Below are 16,884 nucleotides of genomic sequence, written 5' to 3'. Positions count from 1 at the left end.
ATGATTAACCTTGTTATTTTCCTCACGATCCAAGTTTCTACAATAAATTGGCACTGCACAAAAATATTTAGATGCTGTATGGAAAACAACTTTTACAAGGTCTCCAACTGGCATCAAATATTTTCAAGTATGAAAACATCTCTGGGCTTTCTCAACAGGCTGATGGATCCCTGCAGGTAGCACTTCCCTTGTTTAATAGTCCTGCCAATTAAATCAAATTAGAGATGAATTTTTAACTCTGTGATGAAGGCAATACTCATTATAAGAGAAAACAGGAAAATGAGATATTTCCCTTAAGTGAATTGCTGTTTCAAATTGAATAATTTGGGGATGGCAGAGGCCGGGGAAAGGGAGCCAAACAACTTCATCAATATTCTCTGCTTTATAAGCCATCATGTCAGTCATATGAAAGGAAATAATCTATAGGCAGGGTCACCAGATATTTATGTCTTTCTTTTCTTTTGTTGGTCTTCTAAGACATTTCTAATTATTTAAAAATTCCAAGTCTTTCTTGATGTGATTTTCCATTTCATGCATGGTTGGCCTTTAACCTCTAACTCATCTGTCATTTGCTTTTGTAGGAAGTGATAATCACCCACACAAAGCTATTTGTTCATTAGGCCAATTCTTGATTGTCTAATTGTGCTATTTGTAATATATAGTTTAACATAATTAGTAGAATCATTTGCTTTGAAGGACTAAGGGTCAGATAATATATGCTAGAAGTCAATGTTTAATTTATCACTTTAACTCATTTATCACTTTATACCCGTTACAGGTCAACTATTAATTTGGATCATTGCATCAACACATGTTCTCGTAAATAAAACTGTGAATGTTTACTTATAAGTATACTTTATTTAAAAAAAGCAAAACCTGAATGAATTGGTACCACATCAGGTAAGGTGAAACAAAATATTGATGAGAAGGCTCCTGGGCTGCCGATCTATTTTGGGATTCATTAATTGCTCACAATATCATCAGTATTTTTTCAGCCATGGTCAAAGCACATCAAAAGGAGTGAGTTTTAAATCAACTACCCTTGGGATGTTTGGGAAACCTACTTCCTAACAGATAGACAACAGCAGGTACAAATGACCTTAATGGGAAATTTGTTTCAAAAGTATTTTTAACAGATGATCGGAAAGGATGACTGCTCTGTCCATGTATGCCTTAATACAGGCGTGACAATTTGAGATCTATACTGAAATTTATCTGGACTCCCAAAACTTTAGTTGTTGTGTATATAGCATATGTATGTAAACTTATGGTTACACACATCAATAATTTACATCAATAATATACATCATTTATTTTCTTTGAGATACACTTTGATGATTAGAGTCTCATGGGTGTTATATTTGTTGTAATGGTATCTTCCTTCATAGCTTGTGGAATGATGCTCATTGATTTCTTCTTTGGGGTAGGGGAAAAAGCCCTGGCAAACACCCAAACTTAGTTAGAAATCCAAGCAGCTTCCTCTTCTCTGACTTGTCCCTTGGAAACTCCCTTGCCATACCCTCTAGAACAGGCACCAAATTGTCTACAGGGGAATTCTTGCCCCTTGGAGAGAAAAGAAATACCCCATGCACGCGGCAAGCACCTTATAAGCCCACAAGAAGGAACTTGCAAATGCCATTAAAGCAACCTAGAAGATACGATCATATTTGATGGTTTTATCATAAAATCTCTGTACCTTAAAAGCCAGGCAACAGGCAAACTAATCATGTGTGATGTTGGGTGACCCCTGGGAGCTCTTACATCCTGCTTGCTGGAAATCTGAGAAAACACCCATTGCATTCGAAGCTGAGAAGCCCTAGGTGTACTGAAGGCAGAGTACAAACTGTCACTTTGAGACAAATGGTTTTTGTCGAAGGTATTATGAGCTAAATTTTCCTAGTTTCCTGATAGTAAAGATTAATACATTTTCCAAAGGCACAACAAAGCATCCTTTCAGGTCACCACTGATTTCAAAATAAAGGAAAACAATACTGGAATTTCCCAATTCAGTATGTAAAAGGTCAACATCTGCTGATGCTCAGAGATGGGGGATGTGGTGAAAGCTGCCGAATGAGATGTTGAGTGAGCAGTACAGTCAGAGGGTCCATGCAACACGCAACTGGCACTCTGAACAGAACACAACCAGCGCCAGAGAACTACTTTTCCATCCATCCATTTCTGAAACTTTTACAGGCCAGGTCGCAAAAGCAGCCTCAGTGATTTGTTTAAACTTGGTTCTGTTTGGTTCCCTTTTTCTCTGAAACACATATGCAAATACAATTGTCAAGGCCTGAAAGGAGCACACTGTGGGGTACCTGTGCAGTTAGGCAAATGCCCTGGGAGGTGGGTACTCTGGCAGAAAATTTAGACTATTAAAGCTGTAGGCTCTCATTTGCCAGGTTGCAGCACTGATACTATTTTGGTTAAGATCACAAAGAGATGCTGTATTATTAGCCTGTGAACAATAAATGGATGTGAATGCTACCGCTATTTACAAAGCCACTGATTTTCATGCCATTTAACATGTCTAGTGCTGACAAATCAGTGTCTGGGCCTATTCACAAGCTTAAGTAAACAAGGTTGGTTTCTAAATTGGAGAACCTGACTGTGCATTTTCAAGAGGGAAGTTGTTTTGTCCAAATTATCAGAGTATTGCCTTTTTGTGTGTTAGATATGGCAATGCTTCCACTGGGATCACCATGCCTGGTACAATTCTTATGACACAAGCCTTTTAAGGGTGACACCACAGCGAAAATTCTTTTATAGTGCAAAACTGAGGATCCCTCAGTACTTTATTTCTAATTGATATTCAGTTGTTTTTCCCAAGGTTTTAGCCATTGGAAATCCAGGGTGTAATGTATAAAAGTATGTGAAATTCTGCTCAAAATTTATTGGGCATATTCAGAGAGAGACTTGGTGTTAGAGTATCATTGCTTTATGTGCAAAGAGGGAGCTGCAGTCTGGGACTCTCATGGAAGTCAGAGAATGTTATTTTCAGTGACGCTGGAAAAGTGTTACACAGAGGGTTGAAGAGAGATTCGTCTTCAGTTGCTTAGATTTTTACAGAAAAGACTTCTTGCTAGAGTTTCTGGTCCGCTGACTCCTAAATTCTGAATATATTTTTCATACCCCTTCTCTATCAAATATAAACCTAAGTACTCAAAACATGTGGATCACGGTGTTTTAGGAGGAAGAAGTGGACATACTGATTATCTTTTTTCCTTCATTCCTCCAGATAGACTAATGCTGAATCTGCCTCTTTCAGGCCTTCACAAAACCTCGAGTTTAATGCATTAACAAAATTCCCTCCTCCTCTTTTCATGCCCCCTCCTTTTTGGTTCTAATGAATATGCTCAAGGCATCCATTGGTATTCATTCTCTGCTTTTCTAAATTATGTTAGAAATCCATATCCAGTCATAGAAAAAGAGTTCAATTTGATTGTTGACTACTATGTATAGGTAAATAGGAGTGTTTCCATTTTTGCCAAATGAACTACAGTTTCCAAGTTATTGCACCTCTGTATAGGTGGCCATCATTGGTCAAAAGTATTCAGGAAAGCTTTGGCTCTGACATATCCACAGGAGAGTTGTGCATAAATAACTGTTCCGTGTTCTCACCATGTCTGTGCAGAAAACCGACACAAAAATGCAATTCACAAGGAAAATGCTGTACTGCATCAGAAATGGACATTGGGAAAATAGATCTGAGGAGCCGAACAACAAAGCAAAGCTAGCCTAGACTTGGTTTGGTGATTTTTTTTTTTGTTGTTGTTGTTTACTTACTACCGATACTGGAAATACTGGGAATACCTGCAGAGAAAGAAAACAGTAAAGAAAAACTGTTAGCTATTTCTTAGTACATGACATCTTTAACTTAATATATAAAGTTAAGAAACTTGATACATGATAACATTCAGAACATTAAGTTTAGCATAGAAAAACAATTAAACCAATTTGTTTTTATTTTTGAGCTCCTGGGCTGATCAGAGTTGGAAAATTAATGTTCAACTTCAACAGCTGGTGTAAGGAAGCCTCATGGTGGCAAGTATTTTGTGTTTGACTTTAAGGTTCATGGATATTTGTTTGTGGTTCAAAATAGGTACTGAACTAGGCTTATGTTCTGGGAACAGCATACCAAATATCCACTGTGTGAACCTGTGCAAATATATCCACATATGCAATAAATCTTTTTAAATGTGTTATGAGATGCATGTGCTAGCTGTTGAAAATCATTTGGCACTTTTTTGATTAATTTCACATAACCATCATTTTTATTCGTCCTTTACTTGTCAGATATGTGGATTAAACCCTGTAATAGAAACTTAATTGAGCAGAATAATTCAAGAATACATTAGGTAGTTCATATTGATCATGGACCTCATTGATTTTCCACCTTTCAGTTTAATTCACAAGTTGTGCTAAGGTAGTGGAGCCATTTCAGAATATGGCCTAACTTGGGATGTACGTAGACATGAATTTAGTCTGTATCCATGTTAAAACTTCTAACCAAGCAATACATATCACTGTGGTCAAGAGTAGAGGCTCAGGAGTCAGGCCATCTGAGTTCAAAGCATGGCTCTGACTCCTAAATTCTCACCAACTGTGTGACCTTGGGGCAAATTGCTTATGCCTTCAATTACATTGGCTTAGTCTCCTAACTCTCTGGGTTGTTGTAACGATCATATAAATTGATAGATGGAAAGTCCTCAGATATTGCTGCACAAGTTGTATGTGTTGTATCTATCCTTGCAATGATGACCATTATTGCTATGGTTGGTTCACCGAGCAACACTCTTATGAATATTGCTAGTTAAAAGTCAGAGACTTCCATGCTCACCACTAAATCTGGGTGGTGATGGGGGTGAGAGCATGAGTTTGGAATCACAGACCTGTGGGACAGTCCTGCTTTGCTACTCATGAGTTGGCAAGTTCCCTAGCTTCTGTTTCCTCATCAGAAAAGGGACCAGTACTAAAACTCTCTGAGGCTGCTGTGAGGATTGAACAAGATAATCCATAAACATGTCTGACACATGGTACATAGCCAATAAATGATAGCTGTTAATAAGCTGTTCAACTTGTTCTTCACATCATTGAACTGCAGTAACAGGTGTTAACTGTAAGAATCATTATGCTTTTATTTTAGTACTTCTCTTTGAACAACTGCCCTCTACTTATTTTAACTAATCATTGTACCCTGCTCAGAAATTTCTAGGTTGGCATTTTTTAAAACGAAGAGATATTTTCTTATGTCTGATAAGAAAGGAGAAAGTGAGGAATAAAGGCTTCCTAGGTTTTATTTACTTTTTTTTAACCCTGAAAGGAATGAAATCTTACTTTCATTTTTTAGATACATTAAAAACCTCTTGATGTTAAATACTCAGAGTTTATAGTGTTTCAGCTTAATTACTGATCTCCGATCAACCCAAACTGGAAAACTAAATTTCCATTTCCATATTTTAACTCCATTCTATGAACTGAATTTCAAGCTGAATGTAATTTCTGTGAAGAATGGCTGGCTTCCTGACTCTGCACTTCAGTAGACTGTCTTTGCTGCAGTGTGACATTGACTTGGGACTGAATCTTTCTTTCTTTTTTCCTTTGTAAATTCCCCATTGGGTTAGGTATGATAGCAGCATCAAAATTTTAGAATCAATTGCAGAAGCTCCAAATTTCCCCCATGATTGAACATCCTGCTCCACTGCAGGGAACTGCTTGCCTGTTGTAATCCATCAAAGAGAATGGAAGTTAAGATGGCCGAAGAGACTTCATGTGTTTTCAAACTTACATGGAGTCCGAAGTTCTTGGGGTGTTTGGCAAGACACAATGGAAAGCAAATTTGCCAGATTGTTTTATGCAGTACTTGCTGCAATTGAAAACTTCAGAAAGACATAGAAATGTTTCCATCCCCTTGGGGATACCAGTGCAGGAAAGTCATGTTCATTCCAAGAATATACGCCACGCCAGACAAGGCCGTTCTGAGATCCTATTTTCCTCATGAAGATGTTATTGCCTAGCATTGGCTGCTTAAAATTCAGGTTCTTCTTCATTTTGTGGTTTACAATTTTTTTGAGAGATTGCCAGATGACTCACTTTCTATTCCACTGCAGTAAAATGGGAATTGCTTAGAAAAGATTTTTAAACTGCTCATTTGGATAAAGATTTTTGAAGTTGAAAATATCTGAACACCAACAGTGTCCATTAGTATAGTTTCAGATGCTGTTTTTTTTCCTAATGGTTCTTATTTTACAATGTCCAAATAATACCTTGTTTTTGGTTGCCTGCAGACACCTAAAGAATTTCATAAACCTCTCACATCTATTAAAAAGGCTACAAGTAAGCCATGAGAGATCCTTCAAACACTCTAGAATATAAGATAGGAAGGCCTGGAAATGAATTTCAGCAATTCATTTCATGAAAGGTGGGTGCCTTTAGGGCCTGTGAGGAATGAATCAATGAATTCGATTGCATCTTACAACAGCGACTGTGACCATAAGCAACAAAAGTGAGTCAGATTATGCTGAGGAAAATTGTCTAGGCACATGTTGGCAGTTTAAAACATTCCCTGTGATGTGACATCTATTATGTAAAGAATATGTTTACATTTAAAACTGGGCTCAGAAGTTATTTCTTCCCTTTCTTTTTCATACCGCTGATGTGAGGTAGCTGCTCTCTCCTTTGTGATCTCACAGCCCTTGGGTACAGGTCTCCATGATCAATATATCAATTTATTTGTGATTGTTTTTGCTTTTGCCTGAGAGCACCAAGGGGACCTCACCCTAATCTTATCCTTTCTGCGTCTCTATATCTGCCCGGGATGATGCCTGATACCTAAGAACTTCACAATGTGTATTTACAAAAATACCTAAGAACTTCATAATGTGTATTTATGTGTTTCCATGAAGGTTCCTATCATTGTGAAAACATCATTTTTGATCATAGCATAACTTTTAAAGATATTTTTTAGTTGTAGAAAGACACAATGCCTTTATGTGGTGCTGAGGATTGAACCCAGGGCCTCACACATGCTAGGTGAGTGCTCTATCACTGAGCCATATCCCCAGCCCCCATAGCATGATTTTGTCCCCTATAAAGTGTTTCACTGAAATTGAATTCAGGCTTAAGGAACTTTTTTGTTGTTTTTGCATTCATAATGCTCTTCGGATAGCAAGAGTTATGTGTAGATTTCTTTTCACTGCTTTGTTTTTAATGAAACTCAGAGGCTTGAGCACAAATGGGTCCTCATCTGGGGAAACTGTCCAGCACTTAATGTTTGGATCATTTTCTTTCTATTCCTTTTCTCAGATCTTCCTTTTTAATTCTCATTTTGATGCTATTATTTCTATCTTTCTATTTCTCTAAGCCATCCAGAGGGAATACAGATTTTTGTGGGGCCTAGAAGGGCATACGAATTTGAGAGCTCTCTTTAAGACAAAGGACATATTATTAAACTATAAATTTAGACATGAAACTGAACTTTTTTATTTGGAAAGAATCAAGTGAGGAACCTGAAGTTTGGTTTTATTAGGGAAAATCCATCTCTGAAACAACCTCAAAACTACTTAAGACAAGTAGCTGATAGGAAGGTAAAAAAGAAGGGAAGGAAGAGAAAGACAAGAAAGGTTAATTCTCAAGAGTGATAAAAAATTTGAGAACTGAAGGGAACTGAAGAAGTCATCTAATTCAGTCCTTCTGTTTTACAGAAAAGGCATAAGGAGGTGCAAGTGCCTTGTCCAAGTTGTCCCTTCCTATTGAACATTGAGGTATGTCATATCTGGTGTCTGAGACATTGCTAAACTTGCACTGAGGAAAGGAAGCACAGACATGCATGAGCTTCAGAGAAAGTTTCTGTGATACACAGTATATGATCTTAGTACTAATACATCTTCTAGAATAGAAATATTACATCAGCGGACAAATACATACAACTCACAGGGCCATTGTGCTACCACCTTCCAGAAGAATAAGGGGAGACTTGGCTGGTAGGTATTTGCAGTCCTTCCCTCCTCAGTGAGCCCTTTCTACACCCACATTTGTTTCAATGATTTGTTTTAAAGGAATTTATGTTGCAATTAGACAGATACGAACCTTATAGAATTATATAATATGATATTTTCTGCTTCTTGTTCTTTAAAAAAATAATTTACTGTCCCTCCCCCACCAAGCAATAACTGAAGGGTGGGTACATAATTAAGATGCTCATTCGTATATTTTCAGATGCTGCTTTTTTCCCCAATGGTTCTTACTTTATAGGGTCCAAATATGGAAGTCAACATGATGGAGATCTCAAAAATAAATACCCCGATCTGCAGAAGCAGATTAATGCAGTGCTAAAATCTATAACTCCTTTTGAGAATCAATGGAAGGTTCAGCAGCTTTTCATCAAGAAGGAAGCAGAAGGGATAAGGATTCAGCATGCTTCAAACTGAAAGGAAAAATTACTACTGTTGTGATAGATGGTTTAACACAACCCATCAAGCAGGTGACTAGATCTTGCAGGCAGACTGTAACCATCGGGAGCTCTAACTCCAAAAAGGCTAGTTGAAGAAGAAGTAGGTAATGAGTAAGAAAACATTCTGCAGATTCATTTATATTCTAGAGGAATTACTTCCAATGTCCTTCCAGCCTGAATCTCCCATCCAAACAACTGTTGATGGGAGGTGTGGTGAATTGTCTCCCAGGAACTTGCAAGTGAGGGAAATAAGATTGCTTCACAAAATTTTGCTGCAAAATTATCAGCTAAATGATCCAAGAAGGGAGAATTCACATTACCTATGGCCATACAAGGGCTCTGAGACCCGATTGCACACGGCAGACTTGACAGAGGTGACATTAACCTGACTTACTGTATTAACATATCTGGAGAATGGAATAATGAGCTCATCAGAAGGGGAAAGCCTAAAAAATGGAGCATCTGAGATGTATAGTGGCAGTACTGTCTTAGCACTGTTTCAGAGAGAGGGAGTGATAAACTGCAAACCTGCAGATCTTAGGAGCTGTGTTGACATTAGGAAGGGCTGACCCTGTGGTAGGGAGGATATGTCGGGTGTTTCAGCTTGATGTTATTAACATGAAGCCATTTAAGCCTGATCCTGTGCTCACCAAGCAACCTTCTGATTATTTTCTGACTCAGAATCTAGACTTTATTACAGAAAAGAGAATACACTGGTCATAAGGACTTGAATATTCTGAACACTATAACAGTTATTTCATATTGTGGATGAATAAATAGGCATTTGGCCACAATTTATCTCCCCATATAATTGTCTCCAAGGAGAGAATTTGCTGATCATTTGCTAGATCTCATAAAACATAATGACCATAGCAACCAACTTCATTTCATTCTTACTATGTCCCTGGCATTGTCTAAATCCCTTACATGTATTAATTCATTTAATTTTATGACAACCATGTGAAGTCAATAATTATTTCATATTAAAGATGGTGGAAATACAAATACATAAGAGGCTAAAAATTGCTTGCAATCATCCCAGTCAATTGAGAAGATGACTAAAATTTAACCTAGGTCTTCAGGTTCCAGATTTTGGCCCATAAACAACACTCAACAACTGTCATTCAGTTTATTGCAGTTTCTTATCTATAGTCTTCAAATTAAAAAATATTAAAAGAGAAAGTTGGTTGTTTTTTTCTCCCTCCAAATATATCTGTAGCACAATATAATGTGATCTGAACTAATTTGGTACAAAGTGGACTGGAACTGATTTACGTTATTATTTATAGACTTCCCTTATCCAACTTGGTAAGAATATTCCTATGTTTGCTGCAGAAATATTAAGATGTTTGATTAAGTGGGGCTGCGTCATATTCTGCTGTGGGTATTGTTATAATACATGTGCACTGTATTCTTGTTCTCAAATCCTAAAAATGTTACATTCTAAATCATATCTAGTCCCATGAGTTTCAGGTAAGGGACTGCAGACTAGGGGCTATGCATGAGTAATTTGGTATTCTGGATTTATATATATGGGTTAACAAACTTGGTTCATATACATCATGCTCTGTGATGAAGACTCTTCTTAGTATGCTGAATGAATTAGGGTTTTGAGCATGAAAGACTGGTGGTGAGAGCCTGCTAGGGGTCAGGTCACACAGGCAGTGAATGCGTTTAGCAAGGCCTGTAGAAACCAGCCAGCCAGTGTGCTGTCCATATATGTCTGGATGGGCCCTGAGGATCAGTGAGACTCTGTCCTATTGGAATTCCTGTAAGCTCTCAGATGGTCTCTTCCTGTTGGAGATGGAAGGTTCTTGTGATAGTGCTGCTGAGCTGCGAAGGCCATATCCTCTGGAAGACATAGAAGACTGATGGGAAACCAATAAACCCAGGAGCACATTATAGGGTTATTAGGAGTACTTGTTCATTCACCAGAGTAACTATTCCACAAACATTTATAAAGACCAAGAAAAAAAAAAAACACAGCCCTGCTTTTAAATTGCTAATATTTTAGCTCTTGAAGTCAGACAGATCTGAGTTTGAAGTTTGCTCTGTCATTCATTAGCTGTGAGACCTTAAGGCAGCTTACTTAACCTTTCTGTGCTTTGGCTTCCTTATCATTAAAATTGAAGTAATAATAGTACACATCTAATAGGGATGTTGTAGGACTTGAGGCAATAAAACACACAAAACACTTCATAAAGTTCAAAAGCCTATGATAAATATAATAAAGAGTAACTATTATTATCCTTATTATCATTTTTTGTTAGACATAGTTTTGCAAGTCTATATATATTTGTAAGTCTATATATATCAAAAATCTAAAGAAAGAGAAGAGTAATTGATTTTGCATGAGAGAGGTTAGGTAGCCTTCAATGAGGAGCTAGCAGTGAAGTCTTGAAAAATGAGCAGGATTTCAATAAAAAGTGAAGAGAAAGGAGCTTTGAGGGTAAGGAATGAATTTAGTATAGAGCATGTTGACTTTGAGATCTTTACAGACGGCTGGCAAAATTGGTCTGGACTCACTAAAAAGGTTGAAAGTAGATTTGGTTGTTTACTACTATACCAATAATACTGAGAAGTAAGACCACAGGAATAGAATGAAATGCCACAGTAAAAAAAAACAAAAAACAAAAACAAAAAAAACTGTAGACTGAGAAGAGGTGAGAAGCAGGAGCATTTAAAGAGGAACAGAGGAAAGCCTTCAAAGGCAGAGAAACACCATGTACGGATCTAGAAAGCAAGCAAGTTTGGAGAAGATTGGCTTGTTTAAACCGGTATCAAAATGGAGCCTGAACTCCAATAGAGGACAGAAAAAAATCACTCAAATTTAATCTGAAGGCCAATGTGGACCAATATGCTGTCTTCGGAGTCAAGACACACCTGGATTCCAATTGCCCCTTTCACGCTTACTATCTGTCCAAATCTTAAACAAGATACTTTCCCCGGTAATCATATGTTTCCACATCTGTAAAATGAAAATTCTAGTATCTTTGTCATAAGACTGTTGTGAGCTTAAAATGGACTGATGCTTGTGAAGCATTTAGGAAATTGTCTGGATAATGACACACCCGTTTGTTCACCTGGGAAAATAGAAATCAGTCACTGCAAATTTAATAGTAGGGAAAATAATAGAAAAATCATCAAATTACTTTCCATCACTCAGAGGAGACCTAGATATTGTATAACAATTCAAGTTGGATTTCTGAACAAACAAATAATGTCAATGTCAGACCAATTTAATTTTCTTTCTTTGAAGAATATTAGACTGTGTAGGTAACAGAAAACTAAGAGAGCGAATACAACTGAATGAGCTGGGCTTTTTGTCTGTCTCTTGACATTTCTATGACAGGGCTGAAAGAAATTGTTTGGACCAGCATGTCCCCAAAAGAGTGTTTTATAGAAAGTCATAAAGTGTTCCATGAAGCAAATAAGTTTGGGAAGTAGTGGGTAGGACAGGTTACTTTACTGTAGGGCTTCTCAAATGTATTTAATAAGGAAATGTGACTATGCAAGTGTTAGGATAGAACACAGCACTTTCTAAACCTTATTTGGACATAGAATTCTTTTAAGGGTTGTAGAACACCATTTGAGAAGCAGAGGTGTAAATATTACACTGGAGCTATGATTTCTACAGGGAGATTACTACGTTTTAAGAATTTACATGTAGACAAATATCCTGTGTTGTTCCACAGGGATAAGAGTTTAAACATTGCAATTTAATGCTTCTCTCTATGAGCTAGACAATGGGAATCATGAGCATCATGATTAAGCATGGAATTGGATAGAGGTGCTATCTGTTTGGAAGATGGCAATGGAATTCAGAGGACTTTCAAAATAGAATTGAATATGAAATGAAGATCAATAGAGAAAGATGTCTTTTCTACAAAACATTAAGTTATGAAGGAAAATAAGAAAAAGATTTTTATACACACATATATATCTTATAAATGGCAAGAAAACACACTAGGTGTTGAATAGAAGCACAAAGAATAAAAATAGCACCACAAAAATTATTACTCTGCATTGGTCAAGTTTATCATCTCTCTGGTGTGTCCAACTGGGAAGGCTTTATTCTAGACTGTTGATGTTCTGCCGCAGTCTGGCTGGGCACAAATCACGAGCCACTGAAGCAGGAACAAACTTTATTTTTGAACTGCAGGAAAACACTTCACACAGCTCCCGGGGAATCCTCCCGAACTCCACGAGGCTTGTCCAGGAACCCCCAGCCGAAAATATCTCTCCTGGAAATCCCTCCTCCTGCACTTCCCCAACCAATGGGAACTCTCGGGGAATCCCCGGAGATCCCCATGAGAACTCCAAAATAGTGCGAGAACTCAAAAGTTGCGGCAGAGGCGGATAGTAATGCCTCGCCTGTCAATCAATACCGTTGGCAAAATGCCAGGGGCCATACAGACTCGGCCGTGGCTCTCAGCAATGTTCCCCAGGCTTCTTCCTCATCACTATATGCTCTGTGTTGCTATGGCATGCAGGACCTCCAAAGCCCAGAGACTCTAAGCAAGGTGCCAATCTGGGATGTCCCTGAGTGGTGGTGTAAGTGTCTTTGGAAGGAGATATTGTAATTCCCTGCTTTAATAAAAGCATCCTACTTCTCTTGCTAAAACCTGTGGCAGTGGGAAGCACCTGACCTTCCTATCCAAAACTTCCCTGGCTGCTTGAGATTCTGCTAAAATTTTGAGATTCTTCAGCATGAGAGGCGTTTCTAGGCTACTGAGAGGAAGGAAAGGGCCTGAGGTTGCAGTCCCTCTTTTCTCATTACTTAGATTTGAAGTTTGGTATTAGGATATTCTAAGTGTCTCTCTAAGATAACTGACTCATCATGTATCAAGTAGAGCCATGTGAAAGTGGGTGTGTGTATGTGTATGTGTGTGTATGTGTGTGTGTGTGCACATGCATGCATGTGTGTAAGCAAAAGGCAATGTGAATGAAAAGAGAATCAAAAAGGTTCAGGAAGTCCTGTGCTTAGTGCTTGGTTTGAAGTACCACACTAATTGCAGAACTTCCAGGACAGACATGAAAGGGACATGAAAACATTATCACATGAAAAAGGAGTGAATGATGCATCATGGTTAACCAGAGAAGAAATAAACCAGAGTCAATATAGCTCTTTAACTATTTAAGATGGGAACTCAGAGACACTTAACATTGATGTTAAGAAAAGACTTTTGTAACAATTAAAACTGTCCAGCAATGGGCAAGACTGCCTCATGAAAAATATCCTAAAAATAAAGTATTTTTGAACACTTACTTTGTGACAGGTGTTATGCTAAACATATTGCATGCATTAGCTTATTCAATCCTCTCAAAATCCCTGTGAGGTAAGAACTTTTATTATCCTCACATTATGGAAGGGAAACGGGGTGTGGGAGAGGGTGGCTTACTTTTTCAAGGTCACACAGCTAGGTAAATGGAGGAATGGGATTTGATTCTAGAACATGTGTACCAAACTCCTAAATTTCTTACTGCCATACTTGTGTATTTTAAACACTGTCTGATATGTCAAGAGATTTTTTCCTTGCAGAACTAGACCATTTCAGACAATCTCTAAAATTGTTCATCAAATCTCTGCCATATTGGTGACTGAAATGATGAACTGAACCCTCCTGGCCACTAGGTCTGTCACTTTCCTTTTTAACAGAGATGTAGAAAAGTTCAGAAGTCAAGAGAAGTCCAATAAAAACTAGGGGATGAATGGACAATTTGCCCTACAAGGCAAATCAAAGGAGGTTGCATTCCTTTGGCCAGGGACTGACTTGATAATCGTCACGATGCAAAGGGTTAGGTTTTATGTAAGTCATTTCCATGGAGTATATGATAAGACATCCATTTCTGTGAGACAGCTTGGCTGAAATGAGAAGGTCTTCCCAGTGAAAATGTCTTGAAATAAACAAGTCTTTGAAGCACAGTTATGGGTATAAGGTCCTGTTAGGATAGAAGCTCATACTTTCAATAGCAGTTAACCCCTGCTGCTTCTCTGGTGGCCTTGGCAAGTCAACCTGCCCCGAGGATGAGCCAGGGTGCTAGCAAGTATTTTTGAACTTCGTCCTCTTTCATCTGTCCCACTAAAGAATTCAGTAGACCCTGAAAATGAAATCTGAGCCATTTTTCTTTTGCGAAAGCTTTAAACTAAATTTGACAACGGTGGTGAGAGGGGTTCTCAGGTAGCCAGCCACAGGGTATTGCAATAAATAACCTTGTGAGACACCTTCCAAGTTTTCAGTCTCTGGCTCTCAACAGTTGAGTCTCCATTAATAAACTCGCCTTGAAAAATCAACATTTCCGCTCAACAGAGCTTTAATGTATTAATTTTAGGAGCAAGAAGTCAGATTTTTTTTTCTTCAATGTAGAAAGAAACTGAACACCCTTGCAAAGAGATTTTTTTAACCTTTTGAGGGATTTTTTTTTTCAGCTTCACAGAAAGTTTATCATAATTTCATGCCCCCACACTTCATGGCTTGTTACTTGGTCCATTACTCTTACACTTAACTTGATAAGGTCGTGGTTCTTGTGATATTAGTTTTTAGGTTTGGCTTCTCACAGCTGCAGCTTTGAAGTGCCTGATAACATTTTTAGCCTTGCACAGAGCCAGTGGCTTTTTAAGTTCCCATTCTCCTGTGCTCATTGTCCTGCTGTTCTCTTTACTTCTCACTGCATGGGTATATACTAACCTCGCCCTTTCTCTGCTTTTGAAAGCAAGCTAACCTTGGGCTTTTGCAGGTGATTAATCATTCCATCCATGGAGTTTGGCAAATTATTTGGGAAATAATCGCTTTTCTCCTTGAGCCTGTCAGAGTCTGATCTCCTTAGGATGGTTATTCAGGGATTTAGTATAAACATATGTGTGGCGCTGGGGCATCTCACACAGCTCCTGGGAGCACAGATAATACCTGTGCCTTTTCACACACACAAGAAAGCCCCTTGGTACCCAGAGGCCCTACAGTCATGCTTTTTATCTAGAAGCAGTCTCCTCATAACATCTGTGGTGGTCCCGGCTCAACTGCTAGAGCTTGGGAGAAGCCAGTTATCTCACTGAGAAGTGTTAGAATCTAGCTCAAATTAGACAGGAAAATGCTTCTGGAAAAAGCATCTCTTGGGTTACCAGGGTGGGCAATGGGTTTGCAAACACTCCAAAAATTTCTGAAAGTATTTATGGCCAGTTAGGATTGAGAGTTTTCAAGACTTTTGCTATTTCAAGAGGAAATTAACTTCGAGAAGGAGAAAAATCACCTCGTTTGATCCACTTGGAAAATATTGTTTCTGTGATTTTTAAGAAGCATTTCCCAGAACAGTTCATGGGAAGGTAGAAGACTGATTTTAACAGGTGATCAGAATGCTGAAACACACTAACAAAGTAGAAAATAGGGACTAAAACTTAAGCTGCATTTTGAAGAGGAGTGGGACGATGGGTTAGAGGAGTAAAATCACAATTGCAAGTGAAATTGAGAGGAACTATCAGCTCATCATGCACAGAACATTGGATTAGGGAGCAAAGCTACTCACAGGTATTTGCAGTGCCTTTGGGGATGGGGAGATACGAGCCTGGACTCCAAGGTCGGCCCTGATAATTCTTCTTGCATTTCCCACAGTCTGGACCTGTAGTGTTGTGCTCACATTCACATGTCAGTTTGCTGTTGTCATACACACACACAGTGGCATGGAGATTACACTTGCACCTAGGCAGAGAGAGACAAAGAGTTCACTGTCAGTCAGGTTGGTCTCAGTGGTCTAGCTCCTAGGGTTGTGGCTCTCAGAATGCACAGTGCTTTACTGCTTCACAGAGTTCAGTAAATGTAGATTTACAGGCCCAGCCCTCAGCATCTTCAACAAGTGCCTTTGGGGGAAGGGTACTCTTATGGTGCAGACTGTTTTCGTTTTACACTTTGAGGGTCTAATCCCAGTCAATTGGGGGAAGGCCTGAAGCTTTCACCAAGCTGTGCTTGGAAAACAGGAGTTCCTAACAGGTCTCCAAAATATTGCCACGAGGGAGAGGGTTTTCTGCGACATTGTCAAATCTGTGACAATTTTGTCTGAGTTCATCTGGTTTTAAAGAACAATATTATCTTCTATTTTCTTCAAATCATTAGGACAACTTTTGTTTGTATAGAATATAACCATTGAAATAATTTGCCATTCCACATGACTCTACAGACCCAAAAGGTTTAATCAGATGTTTTTCATTCTGGGCTCAAAATGACATTTCCTCAGATCAGAAGAGTTTTTCTACTAAGTCCTCTAACTGGCCTGGGGGGAGGTGACACAGTAATCCTCAGAAACTTTCCATTCACAGCAAATAAGGTCATCACGAAGGTCTCTCAGAAACAGGCCAAATGACTCTAATAAAAGATGCTTAGAATCCTAGAAAATAAAACCCTACATGTGGCACAGGTTTGAAGTCATCAGTGAAGGCTTTGCCT

General features: G+C 38.5%; 1 protein-coding gene across 5 annotated transcripts in view; it reads right to left on the bottom strand.

The window, feature by feature from the left end:
* Positions 1-16,884, bottom strand: part of Ntng1 (netrin G1) — a 365,393-nt gene that overhangs the window by 74,344 nt on the left and 274,165 nt on the right. For all 5 annotated transcript variants that reach the window (XM_058573685.1, XM_046427578.2, XM_046427582.2 and 2 more), the window contains exons 4-5: positions 15,971-16,143; positions 3,784-3,810 (exon numbers count right to left, since the gene is read on the bottom strand). In XM_058573685.1, coding sequence (XP_058429668.1) covers positions 3,784-3,810; positions 15,971-16,143 — 200 coding nt within the window. The remainder of the gene's footprint in view (positions 1-3,783; positions 3,811-15,970; positions 16,144-16,884) is intronic.

This window comes from Marmota monax, unplaced genomic scaffold, assembly GCF_021218885.2.
Source record: "Marmota monax isolate L192 unplaced genomic scaffold, Marmota_monax_Labrador192_F-V1.1 WCK01_AAM20220418_F8-fsc00184, whole genome shotgun sequence".
In the NCBI taxonomy this organism is placed as follows: domain Eukaryota; kingdom Metazoa; phylum Chordata; class Mammalia; order Rodentia; family Sciuridae; genus Marmota; species Marmota monax.
The sequence above is the reverse complement of the archived record's forward strand: the minus strand, read 5'-3'. Positions and strand labels throughout refer to the sequence as shown.